The 22,160-nt window shown below is 42.3% G+C and overlaps 1 protein-coding gene across 2 annotated transcripts in view; it reads right to left on the bottom strand.

Moving 5' to 3' along the window:
• CASK (calcium/calmodulin dependent serine protein kinase) overlaps positions 1-22,160 on the bottom strand; it is a 252,904-nt gene that overhangs the window by 183,832 nt on the left and 46,912 nt on the right. For both annotated transcript variants that reach the window (XM_066619767.1, XM_066619768.1), the window contains exon 2: positions 1,486-1,598. In XM_066619767.1, the coding sequence (XP_066475864.1) occupies positions 1,486-1,598 (113 nt within the window). The remainder of the gene's footprint in view (positions 1-1,485; positions 1,599-22,160) is intronic.

The raw sequence follows: 22,160 nt of genomic DNA, 5'->3' as shown, positions 1-22,160 counted from the left end.
CTTTGTGTGCACTGCATTTGAAAGGAGTCCATTTGCTCATCTTCAGAAAAGTTAAAACTCAAATTACAGTGGGCCATCAGTATCTGCAGGGGATCCGGTCCTCAACCCTCCAGATACCGATTCCATGGATAATTAAATCCACTGGGGGGGGGTCCACATCGACAATCAGAAATGTCTGTTCTTCTTAGGCAAGGAGATGTCGTGCGTGACCTCCCTACAGAGTACTTCTGAGATGCAAATAGAAGGCACTTCCAGTCATGTCCAGGAGGTCCTGGAGGCCCTCCAGGCTGGGTGCCCACATCAAGTCAAATCAATGAGTATTGAATCTACGGATAAGAGGACCCACTGTAAACAGACCAGCTGGAAATATATATTAAATTTTGCTAATGAGTCTAAACTAATACCTAAAGGCCAGCCTTTTTCTCATTTAATTATCTCTGAGCATCATATATCTACTTTACTAATAGCTCTTGCTACATACTGCAAAATGCTATTAAGATTCTATAAGTTACACATAGAAAGCAATGTTCCATTTGTTGCTATTCTGTCTGCAAATTCAGTCAGAAGGTTCAATCTTTCCACAAGACTTTTCGGGGGGGGGGGGGGGTTAATTTAAAAACCATAACAAGCATTATAATGGAGTCAGCTTTCCAGAGTTAAATACTCAGTGCATTAACATATGTTTTAAAGTGTCAAATAGGATCTACCGCATGGATAACCAGTACATGGTGAGCTGTTTATCTAAAGAAATACATCAATCACCAGAGAAGCCACTTATCACTGTGAAGTTTACAAACAAGAATTAGGTGGCAAAGAGACAGAGGACTTCAACAGGCTTTGGGTTGCTGCAGACCAAACATCTCACCTTATGAAGGCAACAACTTAAAGCTGCCTTCATAAGGAAAGCAACTTAAAGCTGCCCTGTCTCCATTTGTTTGTCTGTGTCCATGCTTCCTGACTACTCTTCCACAAAGCAGTATTGAACATACAAATAGGTAAGTGACATATTTTATTCATAACATCACAAGAGTCAAACTACATGCAATGTTAAATGCAACACTGGCCGACATGATTTAATTTTTCTTGGTAAAAAGGGAACAGATCAGGACCCCATGGATCAGGACTGCAGAAGATTACTTTATTCCCTCCCATGCTCCTGAAACAGATGCCCCACCATTGGCATGTGTAATTTATAGAAATTTAATTTGCTATGTTAGTTAACACAGTAGAACAAATTATTATTTGACTGTATTAAGTACTCAAATAGTGTTTAACATTTTCACTTCCTTTGTTTAATTGACAGCTTCATATCTTTAACAGAATTTCTGAAGGAGGCACAAAACTTTTACCCACCCACACACAAATTTCCTTGTTAGAGAAATCATAAATTTTGACCAAACTTTAGAAACTTTTGACCAAACTGAAAGAAATAAGAAGGACACCAGGTAATGAGAAGCAGAAACAAAAAAGTCACTATATGATTACCTTCTGTACTTAATCCTGGACTTGAAGTGAACTTTGCTACATCGACAATCTTTACAGCAAACTGTTGCCCAGTCTCTCTGTTGATACATCGCCGAACAACACTGAATGGGCCCCTAGAAAGGAATACACAATTTTATTTAAAATTCCAAAATAGCATTTTCTTGTCTTCAAATATAGTTTTGCCATTTGAATGTTAATCCAATTTCTATTAACAGGCTATTGAAAGAGATTTGAAGTCATGTGTTCAAAAAAAGTCAGTTAAAATATTCATTATAGTCATCAAAACTGTTAGTCTGTCAAATGGCAGGTTTTATAACTACTGGATGGTAAGATAAGATAGTAAAAATTTCTGTTATTATTCTGTTGCCTTGTTAGATTCCAGCAGACAACAATGAAAAGATTTCAAAAATGCAAGACAGTTTTCTGCTACTATCACCAAACTCCCTAAAATTCAGTTTTTAAAAACATGCATGGACATATTTCCACCACTGAAAATACAAGTTTATTTTTTTTTTCTGGTTTTGAAGTACGTCACTATTACCATATGCAAAGGAATTTTTAGTATCTTCTCTGCCTTCTACTTTGTCAGTCAGACAGCCTGACCAATGGGTTGCTTATATACCAAAGGTTTTGGTATAATGAATTGAACAATTCCAAAGTTTGTTGCCTCTAAAGAAAAGAGCCTCCTACATAGCAAGCATGACTCCTAGAAAATGGACATCTTATAATTCAACCCAGTGTTTCCAGAATACCGAGGATAGTGTGGTATTGAGTGCCTGTGTCAAGCTCCTATATTATACAGCAGGGTGCCCAAACCCCGGCCCTGGGGCCACTTGCGGCACAGAGGCCTCTCTATGTGGCCCTCAGGGAGCCCCTAGTCTCCAATGAGCCTCTGGCCCTCTGGAGATTTGTTGGAGCCCACACTGGCCCGACGCAACTGCTCTCAGCGTGAGGGCAACTGTTTGGCATCTCAAGTGAGCTGTGGGATGAGGGCTCCCTCCACTGCTTGTTGTTTCATGTCTGTGATGCAGTAGCAGCAGCAAAGGAAAGGCCAGCCTTGCTTTGTGCAAGGCCTTTTATAGACCTTGAGTTATTGCAAGACCTTCATTCATTCATATAAGTTCATCTTTAATATATTTGTGTAAATTTATTCAAATTTGAAATGTAAATTAATTCGGCCCCCGACGCAGTGTCAGAGAGATGATGTGGCCCCCCTGCCAAAAACTTTGGATACCCCTGTTATACAGCACTGGGCACAGAATCCTATACTGCAACAATCTCAGGTATCACTACATACCATTATGGTTATAAAGATAGAATTGTAAGGTGCTAAAAGAACGTCAGTCACCATTCCTAACCTTTCCCTATGACAAGCGAAATCAGAATATTTCAAAGAACAAGCTGCTCTGTTATAAATTTGCACAATTTATATTAGGGTTGCTGGCATGCTGGACAGTTAACCAATCAAAGATTCCATGGAGCCAAGAATGCTCCCTTGTAGGTGGCAGATTACTGCTACAGCTGTCTTTAAAATTGATTTGTTTAAAAAAAATTAGTTGTCCCTACTTTGAAACTAAAAACAAAACTGGATCTGCAGGTTCACCCTGGTGTTCCTGCATATAAGCCAAAGAGCAGAACTGTTCAGGTGGATTGTTCATATGTGTAGAAACCAGGGATTCGAACTGAACCAGTTTTGGGCATCAGTATCAAAGAGTTTTCTTCAGTGAACTGGAACTGAACTGGAAACTACAATTTAAATTGTCTCAATTATGAACTGAAGTCTTAAACATAAAATGAAATGACTAGTTCAAAACCAATTGTTCAATCACTTAAAAAACTAATTAGGAACTTAGCTTTCAATTGTATAAAAATGTTATTCTCACATTGTATGTAAAGAATTTTGTTTAGAATTTTTAAAGAGTTTAAAAATAGTTTGTTTTTCTCAAGTTAAACAGTGTGTATATTAATTTACAGAGTCACTCTGCAAACAAAAAAACTTGATATTCAGCAAAAAATGGATCTAAACCATTTTCAAAACCAGTTCAAAGAATTCAAACTGCTTTTTGAAGTTAGGCCACAACTGTAAACATGCTCACCTGAGCGTAAGCACCAGTAAACACAGTGGAACTTACTTCTGCGTAAACATGTACAGGATTGTGCTGTTAGTGTATTAATTGGAGATGAACCAAAGAGTTAAAAACTATTGATGGAATGTGGAGATAGAGGTTCCCATGCAACAGGAGCTTTATTTGAAAAAACACAGAATCAGGTAAAAATTAATAACTTCAGATAGATGAGTTCATAACTAATCTTTCAATTGAACCACTGGCAGAAACCATGCAAGAGCATACAAAAATAAGAGGATGAAAACCCAACACGAGATCAGCTTATTCCTCGATAACACAGTCCTATACATCAGAAACTGTGGAGAAGAACTATCAGCAGCTCAACATTTATTTTCAATATACAATCTAGCTAAGCTTCTCAGTGAATTATTCTCAATCTGAAATTTTGCTTGCTAAAAGGTGGAGTGGTTAAGCAATCGCTTTGATGCACATTCCAACACAAATTGGTGCAAGACATTTAGAAGCATTTTGCATCTCAGCAGTTCTTAAGAATACAATTAAAAACAACAATGGTAGACAGGTGACATCAAGAACAACAAAAAGGGTTTCAAAGTCAAAGTTTATTATGTTGATCAGCATATAAGCCATACACCCATTTATCTAAAATCTTAAAACCATATTGAAACAATATTTGGCTATATCCACAATACACTCTTTACAAAGACTACTTAAAGGGTTTCAAGGGTCATCCATCGTGTATGGACAGCATTCAGGGAATAAGTGACAGTATTTCAAAGATTTATTTTTTATTTTTCAGGTACTCCTATCTACATCCCAAAGATAGTACTAAAAGATTGGCAAAGGGTCTTAAACAGATTTATGGGGGAGGGGGATAAAAGATTGGATTGCTTATGACCATTACAGCCTATCTGAAAAGGTGACTGCTTGACTTTTGCAGGTGCACAATTGCAACAAATTGTATTAATAGTGGAGAACTCATTACAGGTTGAGCCTCATTATTCACGTGGATTCCATTCCCAGAACTCACGTGAATGAAAAAAATGCACTAAAGCAAATCCATTTAAAAAACAAAATTCCCTTGCTCTGGTGATTTAAAAACAGCCTTGCTGACCTTTGTGATGTAAGATAAGAATCCTTAAGACGACAATCCATCAATCAGTCCTCCTCCAAGCGCTCAGAGAGGCGCTTCACTCAGCCCCTCCCTTCACCAATGCAAAGTGATCACCTTTCTTCCAGGTGCTCAAAGGGAAGGGACTGGTTGCCTAGAGAGAGAAGGATTGATGGATTGTCAGCCAGCTGCCCTCACTCTCTCTCTCATTAAGGAGGGTATTGTTAGAAGGACTGTTCAGTTTTTAAAACTGATTTTAAAGGGATGCATTTTTCCCCTTCTCCAGGGATCTGCACATTCATTCTCATTTGCAGTGACCATTCGTGTTGAATCAAATCCATGTATAAAAAAATCAGTGTATAACAAGGCTGTAACTGTATAGCATAAATGGTTGCATACTGAGAATCTTTTTGGGAGTGGTTGTTCCATGGAAGAGATGACTTAAAGGAAGACAGACCATCAAAAGTTTTTGACAATCCATTTCTACATACACGGGGCCCCTGTATCTGTGGGTTCACTTATCTGTGGCCCCCCATGTGCCCTGTGTTCTGCTTCCCTCGCCTCTGGAGGGTCTTCTGAGCCCAGCAGAGGCTGCATACGTCGGCCTGCAGCTTTTGCCAGGCTCAAACTGACTCTTAGAGTTAAAAATATGTGAAATCCTTTAAAAAAACCACCATGTCGTATTTTTAATGCCTTATAAGGCATACATGGGCTGACCAAATATCATACCACACCTCTTGAGACACAGATGCTCTAGCAGAGCTCCTTGGGCCACAATACATACAGCCTTTATTAGAGCAGAAATTGTCAAAAAGACATAGGCTGCTTCTGAACTCTATTACAGCAATTTAACCTGTGTATCTTACCACCGCAACCCAGGACGGAAGTGGCTGGCCTGGCTACAACTGCTTCTCAACTGTCTTCACCAAGCCAGGTTTCAGATCTACAGATACCCCTCTCAGTAAATGAAAGAACGTTCCAGGGTTCCTGGACTACCTTCTTATTTATAGGACACCTGTCAAGTCAGAGGCTGCACTTTATGAAGTGCTTAGTAGTACAAAACACATGACATGAGACATTCTTGAGGTTACGTCTTCAAGGATTTCTAAGACGGTCTCAAAGCACTGCATGTTCTTTCAGTTAATGCTGAGGTTAAATTTGTCACAGCAGCTGCTTGTGTCTTACTATCGTTGCACCATTGAGAGTGTCCTAACCTATGATATCTTGGTGTGGTACGGAAATTGCTCTGCAGGGGACAAAAAAGCTCTGCAGAGAATTATTAAGATTGTGCAGCACATCATCAACCATCTACCAGCTTTGGAGGACATCTATACATCTCACCGTCTGCAGAAGTCACATAGTATTCTGAGAGACACCTTCCATCAGGCTCATAAGTTCTTTGAACTGTTGCCTTCGGGTAGACGATACAGAACTATTAGAGTATGCACCACATGATTCCTGAACAGTTCTTAGCCCACAGCCATAATTACACTGAATAAGTCGATATAGTTGTTGCCATGCTCCTTGGCATTATGGTCTGTTACACTGTTTTTATATTATGATGCATGTTGTATAGAATGTGTGGGTGAGTGTGTAGAGTGTGATTGTTGGAATTGTTGTATATATTTATGCTTGTATCTCAAAGGTATATAAATTTTGTTGTGCTACAGCACAATGACAGTAAAGTTACTACTACTACTACTACTACTACTACTACTACTACTACTACTGAGACACTTTGGAGGGATGTGCAAGCTGCCACAGGCCTGGTCCAAGACATCCTTTCCACTGGCAGCCAATTCTCAGTGCTAAATGGACAGGACACTTCTGTGCTATCCTGTCACTTTGTGCCTGCCAATTTATCATAGAATAGTGATTTTCAACCTCTTTCATCTCATGGCACACTGACAAGGCACTAAAATTGCCAAGGTACACCATAGTTTTTTGACAATTGACAAGGCATGCTGTTGGTGGGGGACTTGTATTCCCCCAATGACCCTACTAATAAATGACCTTTCCTCAAACTCCCATGGCACATCTGCAGACCATTCACGGCACACCAGTGTGCTACGACATAGTGGCTGAAAATGGCTGTCACAAAAGCTTCCTGAAAAGGTTGTACAGAGCTGGCAGGGATATCACTGGCAGAGATCCAGCCCTCAAGCAGCTTGGTCAGAGAAGGTTTTCGGATTGGAAAGAAGTTGTCCACCCCAGAATTAGGCACAGGAGTCAGATCTAATAAGAGCTCAAAAACTAGATTCAAGTTAGAACCACTGCTTCCACAAATTTCAGCAAGATCCGAATTTCTGCCCAATTCAGCATGACTGGTACCCTGTCTAAGTAAATCACAGGGCTCAACTACACATTACATGTGCAAGTATGCAATTAAAGCTCAATACATTTTTCCCTAGGGAAAAGAAGTTTTATGACTGGGCAGACAGGGGGGTGCTATTAAGCTTTTTCTACCAACCATCCCAAATCACCTCCTCCCAATTGCTTTGGGTTCAAAAGTATGCTTCTGCAAACACTCATAATCAAACTCCATGAAGGAGAAATGCAGATGAAAGGGATATAAACTAGAATCACAGCTGCTTTAAGAGTCAGGGCTAGGGTTAACCCAGCTGATACAGTCAGGACCAGCACAAGGCTTCCTGGTGCTTAAGGCAGTGTGTCAAATGCTTCTCCTTTCCTGGTAATGTAAAGCCTCTCCTCCACATTTCCACTTCTACTCTGTTCCTCCTCTTCCTTTTTCCCATCCAGGGAGTGGGAGGAAGAGGAGCAGGAGCAATGGATGGATGGAGGTGGGAGATTCCAGTCAATCTTCAGCCTGAAGAGACCACTTCAGATGGCCTCATGGATGGGTCAAACCTGAAACAAGACATTTACCTTTCTGTGAAAACAAGGAGCAACACAAATGAAAAATTCAAACAAGTAGAACAGGAGCTTTGGGTTCCTGGGATTAGTTTGTCTACATAGCTTTCCACATGGGAGAATAAAAAAGCCCCAAGTGATAGAAGAAAACTGAAAATGAGAAGAATTCACACTGCTGCATGCACACGGAAATTGTGCAGCAATTATGGCTGCAAAAGACTGCACAGAGCGGTAGACGAAAAACAAAAGTGAAAAAACATAGGAGGGTAAGCCCTCCAAAATATTACCAATGACAGAGTGTAAATTCTGCCTGCAAATTCAGCCTAATGCATTGTGTTAAAATTCTGTTAAGATAATCACACACACACACACACACTAGTACATACATTCAAATTCTATTTTAAAATGTGTAATTTTAGTGGTTGCAAAGCTTTTAATGCTATTGTTATATATCTCCTAGAACAGTGGTTCTCAAACTTCCTGGGAGCTTTACTCCTGGGGTAAGTCACTGCAGGGGGAGGGATAGCAAAGCAACTCCCAGGATCACGTCCCTGCAAGGGAAAGGGGGCTATTTTTAAACTAAACATACCGTATTTTTCGCTTCATAAAACGCACCTGACCATAAGACGCACCTAGTTTTTAGAGGAGGAAAACAGGATCCTGCGGGTGCCGCCCGGGTGGGCGAGGCCTCGCACAGTCCTGGCAGTGGCAGGTGAAGGGTGACTCGTACGCAGAGCTGCTGCGGAGGGAGGGATCCTCGCCCCGTGAGGGAGAAGCGCTGCCTCCTCCCAACAGCCCTGCAAGGTGGGACTGCGGAGCGGCAGCGCCCCAGCCCCCTTCTTCCGGCGGACAGGCAGCGTCCCTCCCCTGGATGCCCGGCCGGCTCCGAGAAAACCCGCCTGGTGCAGGGACCAGGCACGCCCGCAGGAGGAGGCGCACCAGCGAGTGGAGAGCGGGCCGGGCCGGGCACTTGCGCCGCCGCTCACCCCACGGCCCCGCCGGCGCCCCGGGTGGCAGGACCAGCAGTGGCTCCGTGGCGGCAGCCCCTCCGCAGCGAAGCCCGAGAGCGCGGCAGCTGCGAAGAAGTTCCGTGGCTCGACGGGCACTCCCGGAGAGGCGCCACCGGTCTTACCTGGGCGAGGGCTACAGGGCGAGGGACGGGCGCTCCGGCCTCGGCGGCAGCGCATCTCCTGGCAGCGGCGGCTCCCGGCCAAGCCGGCAGCGGGCGGAGTGAGAGGCGGGCAGGAGGCGAGCTCTCGCAGGCATGAGGGCAGAAGCCAGCCCAACCCAGCCCCAGCTTCCCTTTCTGATCTGGCTGCAGGCTTCCCCACGGCACCATTAAGGTCCCCAACGTGCACTCTTTTTTGCAGTATTCACTCCCACTTTTTTGGGGGGGGGAAGTGCGTCTTATGGAGTGAAAAATACGGTACATGCTCTCAGGATCCAGGGGGTGTGGGAAGCCCCAGAGAGCGCTTGCAGGGCTCCCTGTGGCTTTTAAATACTGGAAGTTGCAAGCACAACGAAACCAGAAATTCCACTTCTGGTTTTATTGCACTTGCAACTTTCACTATTTAGAACAGCGAATGCACTCTGCAGGGCTCCCCACACACCCCGGGGCCCTGAGATCACATATGTTTAGTTTAAAAATAGCCACCCTTCGCCCGCAGGGGCACAATCCTGGAGATCGCTTCACTGCTTTCCCCCTGCCCCTTAAAGAGAACATCCTTACACAAGTTGGTGGATTGTGACCCACCAGTTTGAGTACCACTGTCCTAGAAAACACTATATTTGAGAAACTTTGCTCAGTACTGGCCCTTTGTGTTCAAGGAACAGGTTTAGGTTTGACTAGGAAATGTAAAACAGCACCCTAAACACCAGTAACTTTCATTCCACTATCTAAATCTCCAGATCCTAAAATATCTCAATATATCACATGACACTATTATAGTGTGCCTTTATTGCTCTGCTTTGAAAAAGGGGTAAATGGAGTGGTGTTGAAATTTCAAAAGGTGTTAAAACGTGTATCGAATGCATGTTTTCCTGTGGTCTTGAAAGCAGGCATGATGTGCAAAATGAGAAGATGAGTGGCTGGGGATGAGTTTAACAGCCAGGTCAGGCAAAACGAACCAACATACCTGCCTTTTTACCCCCTCACACGGTTCTTTAAACCCATGTTTGCCCAGCCCACAGCTGTGAACATTTGGTCCCTGTTGCATATATGCAACATCAGGCAGAAGTGGCTGAAACTGCATCGCAAGGGGATTCTAAATGTAAGGAAGTCTCTTCCTCAGAATTATGGACTGCTTTACTAACCACCTGCTACCGCCATGTTCTGAAAAAAATCTTTTCCCAATACACTGGTGAAGGAGTGATCACAGAACCCAATAATAATTAGAACCAACAAAAACAAGCTATTAAAAATAACTTTCAACTACAGGTCAAAGTTGCTTTATTTGTCAAGATATTTCATTGCTTACTACAAAGGGTTATTCTAATACCAACTCTCAAGAACAATTAGACCCGTGAAAGTCAGTGTTTCTCAAACTGTGAGTCCGGTCCCACTAGGTTGATTCCCATTCATTTCAATATTTTATTTATAATATATTAGACTTGATGCTACCATGGTAAGTGATTGCATTTGGGGAAATGTAACAGACCTGTACTTTTAACAAGTTACAATGTATATTCTTTTAACAATGACAGTCAATGGAACTTACTCCTGGGTAAGTGTGAGTAGGATTGCAACCTAGAATTGCATTCCTGCTTGATGATGTCACTTCCGGACATGAAATTACTTTGGTGGGTCCCAACAGATTTTCATTCTAAAAAGTGGATCCTGGGGCTAAATGTGTTTAGAAGTCATTTAGATAGCCAATTATTCTTCCTATCTCCAGACAAATATTTTTCCTATCACTACCACAGTCTCTCTCTCTCTCTCTCTCACTCTCACTCTCACACACACACACACACTGGAGGACTTCAGCCTGGAAAGCAAGTTGTCTCTACACTTCAAGCTCATTCTCCAGTTAACAAATAAGTTGATGGTTTAATACAGAGTTTAAAAAAACCAACAGCAACAGCTTAAATTTCAGTTCACAATGCTGCTCTGAAGTACACAGTGTATATATGACAGTGTACATACAATTTTTCCTACACATCATAATTATGTAGGGAAAGTGGCCCTATGCTTAGAAGCAACTCATAATTTAAATTTCTTTATACAATTTTTTTACAGTGCTATGCTGAGATTGTGGAAGCCTTCCTTTTCAGATTTTGTCAACTTTAACTCTATATGCAGGATTTTATTATGATTTCCATAATGCTTACCATTAAACCTTTCATTTGAAGGGAAAAGCTTATTCATCAGTTGAATTCTGCTATGCAGTCTCCCAGCTCTAGCTAAAATAAAATCACCCTTAAAGCTTGTTAAGCATTCTACTGCCAAGGATTGGCTTTAGAGCTATATATAGCTGAAAATGACAATTGTCAGATAAAGCTTTTTAAGCAATTTAATGGTCACTTGAGGTTTTATTAAAAGTAAAATAACTTTAAAATAACCAAGTGTCAGTATCACTGGCATTTAGAGGTATTTAACATGCAGGTATATATGCAATAAAGTGATCCAATGATAAGCAAAATACTTAGGATGAGGTTCAATTAATATTTCAACCATGGATATATAGCTATCTCAACTAGTCTCTCTCATCTCTTACAATACCTAGCTGGATGAAGAGGTTATTGGGCTCTCTCTACTGTTATTTGTTTCTTCTTCCTTAAAATAATAATTTATATAAAAGAGTACTTTAGAAAAAGCAACACAAACAAAATACAAACAAAACAAAATCCTAAGGATGGAAATACAGAAAAGATGTATCAAGTGAGGATCTTAAAAATCCTGGTAATTAAAAACACTGACAGTAGTTTGAGAAGAGGGGGTACAAAAATTCCCACAACAGTTTATTATGTATTCATTTTATTTAAATCTGGTCAAAAGCATATTGCATAATAGTATGTTCCACACCTCAGTAGAAGTACTTCCTGTGTGATGACTTACAGAGATTTGCAGACCTAGAAAAGCAGAAAATATTATCCCTTTTGGCTACTGAGTAAGAGTGAAGAGTATCGGCTTCAAAAGGTTCTTCTTCAGGCTATAGGCCAGGGGTGCTCACACTTTTTTGGCTCGAGAGCTACTTTAAAACCCAGCAAGGCCCGGAGATCTACCAGAGTTTCTTTTACAATGTTCGCGCCATCATAACATATAACATTTATGTGTACAATGTATGTTGGTGTACCTTGAGCCCCACTGAGTATAACAGGACTTACTCCTGAGTAGACATGCCTAGGATTAGGCTGTGAGGCTGCAATCCTAGCCACACTTACCTGGGAGTAAGCCCCATTGAATACAATGGGCCTTACTCCCAGTGTTTCCTCCCAGAGGCACCTGAAGGGGGGCGGTGATCTACTCCGGTGATCTACTCATTTTGCCTCGCGATCCACCTATTGAGCACCCCTGCTATAGGCCAATTCTATAGGCCTCAAACTGGGGTGTCACAATGCCCTAGTCCAAGGGTGGCCAAGCTGTAGCACGCATGCCATTAGTGGCAAAAAGACACTTCCTAAGTGGCACACACAACGTTGACTGTCACGGCCATACCAGCCTATGCAGGGCTCCACAGCAGTGAGAGTATATTACTTCTACTAAAGTAAAGTCCGTAAAGGGAGTGAAAAGGCCCAGAGTAGGACAAATTCACTGCACAAAGGCTCAGCAGATCATGTGGGCTGGTGAAAATCATCTGAGCAGGTCCAGAGAGGGTGAAATAAGGTGGAGTGGCTCATTTAAGATTATGTACATAAGAAGAGGTACATGGCGTACTGTAGGTTAGCCACCATAGCCTGAGAAGCCCTAACAAAAAATCACTTCCCATATTAAGAAGTTCCAGTTTAAAATGATTTGTGAGTTACTTCCATATTTTTGTTTGGTTTAACCACTAAGAAGAGTGTTAAATGTTCAAGGTACTTCAGGGTTTGACTTGATTTTCAAAACAGCAAATATCTCCACCTACAGCGCTCTTCTTTTGCTTGATATTTCACTTAATGCAACACTGTCTATTTCTGACATCTAGCTCCAAGCCTCGGATTTTCAGACAGCTGATGTATGTTGCACTCAAAAATTGAAGTGAAAGATGAGAGGAAAAGTGAAAGATGCAGAGATTGGAATCGGATGACCATCTGGATAATACAACTGGCAGCCAATCCTAATTAGTGCTGGCACAGCCAGGCCACATGGCTTGGGCTATATCCAGTGCTACATGGGAGCTGCCTAGAGATCTCATGGGGTTAAGGGGATATTTTTCTGCTTACCAGGAGTATAATTCAGTTAGCCCTATGGGGCTACTTTGATGTCTGTCAGCTATATAGCTGGCAGAAGTTCAAGCAGACTTACGTAGGTCTGCCTGGCCTGGGAACGAGGTTAGGACACAGCAGAGGTAGTCTCCACCAATCCCGCCTCCTCCCAGGCCTGATTCACCCTCATTCTGCCTCCCCCACACAAAAATACCCCCTCCCCACCACCTTCCCCACACCCGTGCAGCTCAGGGTCTTACCTGCTTGCACTGTGACCAGGGGCTCAAAATGCAATACTGGTGAGGCAGCACAGTCCACTCTGCTGGCCCTGCTTACTCATGGGGTGCACAAGTGTGCCTTATAGCACCTTTGTTACACCTTCCGCCAGTGTTGGGAGCGTAACAGGGAGTTCACTGCTAGGATTGCACTCAAGCCCAGTGAGAATTGTGCTGGGCCCAATTCTCTGGGCCCTGCACAATTATGCACTTTATTATGGGAAGCACTTCTGAAGCAGACACTTAAGGGAAGCACTTCTGAAGCAGACACTTCTGTTTTACTAAACACTGTCACAACACATTTCATTCGTTTAGATGGAGTATGATTCAGCTCCTTCCTAGCTCACAATTTCCAGCCCTGCATCTGCAGCAAAAGATCCTCAACAGACCTCTTCCCTCCACTTTTCCACCATTTCTTGACAGAAGAGACACAAGGCCCAATCCTATTCAACTTTCCAGCTCCAGTGTAGCTACAATGCAGCCCCATAGTAAGGGAATACATGTTCCCATACCTTGAAAAGCCCCCAGTGACTGCCCCTCAACCACAGGATGCAGCACACACTCCACTGACATACCAGCACCAGCACTGGAAAATTGAATAGGATTGGGCCCACAGTCAGTAATGCTGCTGCCCATTACTTTCTATGGGATGTGCAGACTTAGCATATCAATTGGATGTGGCTATTTATTTGGACTAATTATATCATGTCTCGCTGCCTGATAGGCTTCCACAGTGGGTGATAATAAGATAAAGGTAACATACAATGAACACAATCAGATTTTTGTTTAGTTTTAAGGTAATGGTAACTGATATGGACCCCTTCCTACAGCAGCCACTTTGGGAGCTGTATACCGGGACTAAACATGATTGTGCCCCATTGCGGTTTTTTCCCCCCTAGGCAGAGAGGCAAGTCTAGGGATTTATACAAACCTTTAAATATAGTTAATAAGATAAAAAGCAAGCAGCAAATATTCTTCAATCTCATTGCAGATCATCAGAATGAAGTTTAATAACAGTAGTCGGAGTAGTTAGAGTGGCTAACTATAGTGAATACTGTACTAATTCTAAGAGAATCTGCCTAAAGAACTATCTTCCTAGCCACCAATTTATACTGCTACTCAAGTAAGAAGGAGCAGGGTCAGTTTCCTAAGTCCATTTCTCTCTCTTGTACCATTCAAAGACGAATAATTTGTTTTAGGATTGTAACAGATGCAACATAAATTAAATTCAAACATGTTCATAAAAATAATATCCAGATCATATAGGCAAAAGGAATAAGCTTTTGCCTATAGGAAAACTCCAAAATATGAGTCAGCAGTCTGAAGACACATGATGCCTTCCTGCTAAAGCAAAGCAAGTTTGGGTCTAGTCAGTTCCTGGATGAGAGAGCCTATATCTCTCATGTACTTTGCTATGCCTTGAGCATCTGGAAGGAAAGGAGTGAAATGCATAAGAAGTTAAAAACAAAACAAAAACACACACAGAAAATTGTGATCAGGGAATTGAAGAAGTGATTAGAAATCCTTGTATCGACTGCTAAGAAATTATGGTGAAGGTAACAAGTTATTTCGTATAAGTGCTACTAAAAGACAGAGGTCAGAGTTGTTCACTGAACAAAGCAAGCAGCAGAGAAGAAGAGTCACCAGAAGAAATGGTAAAAATGAGATCAGGGTTAATACTAGAAGATCAAGGGCACTAAACTAGAGGTGGAGCCTGTTTATCCACGGATTTTATATCTGCAGATCTGGCACAACGTGGGTACCCTGGACCTGCGTTGACCCAGACTCTGCCCCTCCTGAACCTTCTGAAGATGACCAGAGCTGTGCCCCAGTCACCCCCGGATGGCCTTCTGAAACCCACAAAGCCACATGTGGCAGCCTGTGGGTTTCAGAATAGCTGAAAAGGCACACGCATGCAGCCTCTATCGGCTTCAGAAAGCCCTCTGGATGCAACTGGGATGCCTTCAGAGGCTTTAAAAGAGGCCAAAACCATAGCAGTTTTCCATTTCTGCAGGGTGTTTGAGAACAGATCCCTCGCAGATACTGAGGCCCCACTTGTGTACACACACACACACGTAGGTGGGCTAGTGAAGGATATTTTTACAAGAATATCATTGTTTCAGTAAAAGTTTTCTTGGTCTTAGAAATCCATTTTAAATATTTCCTCCTCCAGTAACTGGCATAGATCAGATCACAAAGCAACAAACTTTTGTAGTAGTTTTTGTCTCTTTTAAAGAAAAAAATTCTACGTTGCTTGTACTAAATACATTTTGCACGCTGAAGGGTAATTCTGGAATATTAAAGTTTGTATCACAGTGGGGTTTCTGTGGCTGGTCCAGAGCTGATCAGACTTTTGCCTCATTGAACATCCCAAAGATCTAAGAAGTGCATTTCCTTACCTATTTTATATATACACATAGTCAGTTCTCGTTATCCACTAGGGTTAGGTTTCTGGAAAACCTAGCGCAGTGGTATTCAAAATGGGGCATCACAAACCCCAGCCTGAAGGTCATGGCCTCTGCCCCATTAAGGACGGGGGCAGGGGGAAGGCAGCAACGCGATACCCAGGATCATGTCGCAACTGGGATACACTCACCAGTCCCTGCAGCAGCCTTCCCGGAGTGTGGAGAGCCCTGCACGAGCGTCTGGCAGGGCTCCCCAGGCTTCCAAAAGTGAAAGTGGAGTGATGGCGCTCCACTTCCAGTTTTGTGTTTTGGTCACAACACGCAGTAAAACAGTAACTACTGTAGGTGTCACAACACACCATGTAAGCAGCCCCTCCCACTCTCTGTCAGAGCCATTCTGAGCAGTGACAGCAAAGCACAGGAGATACAGTTTGGTACAGCAAGCACCTGCATGTTGCCATTGCGGCCCAGAATGGCTCCCATGGTGAGTGGAACTTACACAGTGCACTGCAGCATCGTTACAGTTCCCCCCCAGCTATGCTACATGGAAAGGTTATGTTGCGAGCCACCTTGCTCTAGCCCTAACAGGGCACCACTCAAACACACTGAGTATGCATCCAGAAACCATGTGTTACTGATGCTGCTGTCATGATCGTGTTACTCTCTCTGTGCTTCAACTTGCTCCCCATGGACATCTGACCCAGCAGTGAAGAGTCCTTTGCAGGCTCCAAGGAAAGCCCGCAGTCAGTGCCTGCAGTAATCAGTATGAGACCAGCTGCTGCTCAGTGAGATTACTGACCTTCCTGTTCCAGTCAAGCTCCTGCACCTTTACAAACTCCATGGCAGACAATAAACCATCTGGTGCAACCAGAGCTCACTGGCAACTGTTACTTGGCTGTTTGTTGGAAACTTGCAATGGCACAACAACCCTGCTGAGAGGAGATTATTGGGAACCCTGCTCGTGAGATTCTCTTTTGGATGCTACTCTGTCACTGATACATTTCATTAAACTTAGTAATTAGTGTGATCATGTTAGCAGTTAGGGATCCCTTCTCACCAACCTAGCTGTGTCTTACTTTAGCTGGCCCCAGAGGTGGAACTCTTCAAGAAAAGGGAACTTTCTGCTCTTAGGGTGTGCAGCATCCTCACTCTCAGATCCCTTGGGTTCAAGCTGTGAAGGGGCTCATCTGCAGATACGAGTTCCATATTCTGCTGCCACAGTCAACGAGACAGGCAGTTGCAGGAGTCAGGGAGGAAAGCATGCCAACAGCCACGCTGGCAGGTGCCAGTGATGATTCAATAGCTAGGTTAGTGTGTTACTATGACAAGTGCTCTGTGTCATGTGCCAAACCACAGACTGGCCTATGCAGAGTTCTATGCACTATAGCCTCTCAGCTAGGTGTGCCTATTTGTAGAGATGTGAGATATTAAATGCCACATGAGATGCTCTTCACCTGTCTCTTGCTGTGGCTGGAAAGTTAGAGAGTAGTTTTGCAGAATGGTCAGTGTGCTTCTAGTGCCAAAAATAACATGAATACAATTGAAAAGTGTTGTATTAGCAAAACGCTCTAAAGTGAAACATACCTGTATAAAGTGCATTGGTGCCACAGTCCGCACAGTGCCTTGAGAAAATAAATTAACTCACAGGCAAAACAGTGGATCAACGTCTATGAAATTAACACGCTACCTTACAAGTTTCTTTTTTAAACAGAAATCAAGCCCCATGAACATTAAAAAATACTTTATATGCATTAGTATAGCATTTTCTTAGTGTGCAAAGTGCTTCATATGTACTATTTTATATTGTCTTTATTACAACCTTATAAGGTAAATAAGCATTATTACTCCCATACTGCATACTTATAAGGTAAATAAGCATTATTATCCCCATACTGCAGCTGGGGAAGTGAAACTGAGGATGAGTGGCTTGCCTAAGGTTGCCTAGTGAGAATTATTAGAGTTGAGATTCTGATTGACAGGTCAGTCTCTTAGCCACTGCATTACCCCAGCTCTACACCAAATGCAAATGATCTCTTCATGTTAAAATCTTGAAACATGCTGGTTACAGCCAAACTGGACAGATCTGAGGAATGTTAAAGGAATCCACCATGATACACAAGTATGACAAATCAAATTAATGTTTATATATAGAGTCCTTCAATCACGGTAGCATACAGTGAATTACAAAGAATACGGTACGTAATAATTTTTGAAAAAATACCAACAAATAAGCAAGTTTGAACAATGGTAGTAAAACATCAAATCAAATAAAACTTAAAAATCAATTTAAAAAAGAAACAAATACCCCCTTCCCAAATCCTTAGGCATTAGGTTAACAGTGAAAACAGGCCTCTCTTAGAAATGGGGGTGTCACAGTAAAAAAAAAAAAGTACACCCTCTTCCCGCTAACAATCAATCTCAATTTCCAAGGCAGGAGCAACCAAAGGAGAACACTAATAAATGATCACAGTGTGCAGGTTGATATAAGAGTGACATTTCTTCAGGTACTCTGATCTCAGTCTGGAACCTTGAATTTAGCTTGGAAATGCAGCAGAAAGTGAAGCTTTCAATAATGCCAAAAGATGTTGTCAACATGCAGTTACAGTTAGGATCCTGGCCTAAGTGAAGTTTTTAAACCATTTTTAGGAGCAGCTGCAGATAACATATTAAAGAACTGTAGTACAAAGAAGGTCACCAGAATTTGGATAGCAGTGGCCAGGCTATCTTAAGCCAGTTGAAGCTGATGAAAAGCACTCTGTGCCATTGAAAATACCCAAGTTTCCAGTGACAGTACTGATCTAGGAGCATTTCAGGCCACGAACCCAATCTACCTGGGAGTATGCAACCCTGACCAGACAGGTTGAAACCTATCATGTCAGACATGAGCTTTATTAGTAGCTAGATTAGAAATTTAATCTAATCCTAATCTAAATTAGAAATTTAGCTCTAATCTGGGCAGCAACTAAGAATTTCTACTGCCTTACACATTAAGGAAAAAAGGCTGAGTACAATCTACATCTCTCCTCAAATCTTCAGATGACCTACTAGCACCTTCATATAGATGTTAGAAAGCATGGGGGACAGATGGATCCCTGCTAGATCCTGTATCACAAATGCTGCAAGATAGAGCACTGCTTTTTGGGAACAGTCCTACAAATAGGAGTGGAACCACCATGTCATAAAGTACTCAACTTCACATAGCCACTCAGAAGGAATGACTGATGGTAACAAAAACTGTTGAGAGGTTCAGGACAATCAACAGGGTTGAGCACCACCTATCCACTTCCTGGCATTGGTTATTCATTAGGGCAACCAAGGTCGTTTCTGTGCAAAAACAAAGCCTAAAGCCAGACTAGAATAGGTCCAAGAGAAGCTATCCAAATGTCATCTAACAAAAGTGGAGTTTGTCGGAGTGGTTGTGAGTGTATGACAAGCGTCTTTCCCTTACTGCAGTGGTCCCTAATCTGTGAGTTGTGAGCTCCCCACCCTGCAGCAAGTATCTGAAGGCATGAGGTTTTTGTTGCTGAAAGGGCCCACCTGCCCACCCCAAACCTCTTATCTTTGTTTTCAGGGTTGCTCCATGGTCTCCAACCCAGAAGCAACTGGTGATGACTTCATCGCATCAGTGCCACTTACTCCTGGGTTCCGAGACTTGCACCTGCAGCACCACGGGCACCACAAGAGTTTGGGTAGTGCTGCCTTACCCATTTATTAGAAGAAGGGGAACCAAGTCAGAGCTATTTCTAGGTAGAGGCTTGATTCTTTATATCTCTCAATGAAGTACTGCTTGGAAGAATGACTGGGAGCAGGTTTAACCTGCATAAGAATAAGATAGTAGTATATACATTTCTGTATCTTCCTCCAAGATGGCTCTCAGAATTTTGTCTTGCTCATAAGTTTTGAAAAGAGGGGGTGGGAAATCCCAATTATATTTGTCAACAGTTCGCAGGATTCCACTAGGAACTGCAGAGCCTAAGTCAGAAACTTAGCCTACTGGGATACCCAGGACTGTCTGCCCCAGGCCTTTACCACTCCAAGGAATAAGGAACATCATCCCTTGTCTACAACAAGTTGGCCAAGCTTAGTATAAGTTCAAAGATTTCCATCTTCATCTTGTTACTTTCTGCTTTTCACCTTCTATTGGTGATACTGACCTTAGGAACTCTGAGCTAGAGATGACCGCAGACACTTGCCCACAATCAATTTCACAGATAAGTCGAGGGCAGGTTTTGAGCAAGAAATCATGGAATGTTCTGCGACCCACGGATAAGTTGGGGGGGGGGGAACTTAGGGGCGTGTCTGACTATAGTTTTGTTTGATTTTACCCCAAGGCCAGATTCTGAAAAATAACCTACCAGTAATTGTTACCCAAGAACAGTACAGTCTCTAATTTATTAAAGATAAATACATTTCTATTCTTTAGCTTTTTAAATTCTGGTCTTCACGATCTTTTTGTAAATGCTATCAGAGTAAGTGTACTGTAAACAACATAACAGTAGAACAGTGGTTCCCAAACAGGGGTATGCATACCCCCAGCAGCACTCGACAGGTTCTTTAGGGATATTTGAAAAAGAATTGAATAATGGCTGAAAAAGGCAGGTGGTGCCTGCAAGGCCAGAAAGGCAGGAAGGGAAGTAGCTAATTGGCTGTGAAAGCACCACCAATAGCTAGTTTTCGGTCATCAATTCATGTTTGAATCAGTGATTGAAAACCAACACAGTAGAAAAGCTGAAACATGGAAAGTGATCAATCACCAAGAACTTCTCAGGACAATTCTGGCGCAAAACAGTGCAAAGGCATCAGTTCTTCAAACAGATAAAAAGAGAAAATACTGTGATGAATACATGAAGTATGAGTTTTCATGCAGAGGAGATGAAGGCTTATATTAATAATAATTACAAACATTTAGCTAATAATCAGGGGTACAATTTATGGAAATGGGCTGCCAGGGGGTATACAAGTGATAAAAGCTAGGGAACCACTGCAGGAGAATCTTTAAGGTGCCTGATGTGTTAAGCCAGAAGCTCCACATATAACACATAACTGGGAGTGTGCAATTCAATTCACAGCAGAGACAAGCCACAAGCAACTGCGAGCAAACGCAGCTGCACATAGTTGGAACCCTATTTACTCAGAAGTAGACCAACTGCTTTCCATTGGCATTATTCTTAATTAAAAATGCACTGAATTATAGCCTGGGACTTTGTTTCACATTGAAATGAGGTTGACAACCTGGTGTTTGTTTTTTTTTTATAAAAAAAGACACCTCTGCAAAATGCAAGCAGTTGCAAAATGGAACAAAGCTTGCTTGACTTCAATGGAAGCCTTCAGCCCAGTGTTTCTCAAGTGGTCAGGACCCACTAGTATGTGCTTCCCAGAGGCATTAAAAACTAGATCAAGGTCACAAAATGATGGGGTGCTATGGAAAAGGTGTTTTATCACTCATTGCCAGTAATGTTACAGGCACAATCCAACAGATACTGTATATGCGATTCTTACACTATCACATTCCAGAACCCTTGATACCAATAAATGTATCAACTGAAAGGGGAAAAAATGTAGTACTCATGCAGTCCTGTAGTGAAAAATGCTGTAATGTTGTCTGACAAAGTATGTTCAGTAAGCTCCGATTGTCTACTTCTAGTAATAAATGCAGTTTCTCTAGTATAGCTTTCAATTGCCTGCTAACTAGGCAAAGAAAACACCCCTGCCAATTGGGCAAAGAGGCACCTTTTAAAGTGGTGCCCCCTTAAATTAAGCAGGGGGAGAACTGGTCCTCTTCATCCCAGCATGGTGTCTTTCCCACTGGCTGTTGCTGGTGTCGCTTTATTTTTTTAAAACTTTGTCAGCCCCTTGGGAACAGGGAACCATTTATTGATTTATTCTACTGTGTAAGCTGCTTTGTGAACTATTCTTGATGATAAGAGGTATATACCGTATTTTTCGCTCCATAAGACGCACCTGACCGTAAGACGCACCTAGTTTTTAGAGGAGGAAAAGAGGGGAAAAAATATTCTGAACCAAATAGTGTAATAAAATATTTAATAAACTATAACAGAATAACTTTTGAACCATGTAAAGTGAACAGCAGTCAACAGTGGCATTAAGAACCATTATCACTGTCATTAACAAATGGAGAGACTTAAAGGTTTGAGTACTCTAGTTTTCTGGAAACCCCAAGAACTCAGAATTTATAAAGCTCACAAAAGCAGGTGCACGCAAATAGGGGATCACATTATCTTTCTGCTACAATGATGTTCTGCCAAATTCCAATCCACTGGGCCTTGTGCCCGCTTAAGGCTGATCAGTCCCCCTTGTGCAACTCACCAGTGCAGCAAGCAAAAGTGAGTCCAGTTCCAGTCCACAGATGCCAAGTAAATCAGTCCCATCAATCAGAGTTGCCAAATCAGAGTCCAGAGCCAATAAGCCAAATTACAGTCCAAGGTCAGGTTCCAGGTACGGTAGGTCAGTCAAATCCATCAGGGTATCCAAGTCCAGTCACAATCCACAGTCAGATTCCAAATTCAATAAAGTCAGTCTCCTCTCCTACCTCCAACCTGCACTCCTTCAAAACCCACAAACCTTT

This window comes from Tiliqua scincoides, chromosome 3, assembly GCF_035046505.1.
Source record: "Tiliqua scincoides isolate rTilSci1 chromosome 3, rTilSci1.hap2, whole genome shotgun sequence".
In the NCBI taxonomy this organism is placed as follows: Eukaryota; Metazoa; Chordata; class Lepidosauria; order Squamata; family Scincidae; genus Tiliqua; species Tiliqua scincoides.
Note: the sequence above shows the minus strand (reverse complement) of the source record. Positions and strands in the feature narration are given on the sequence as shown.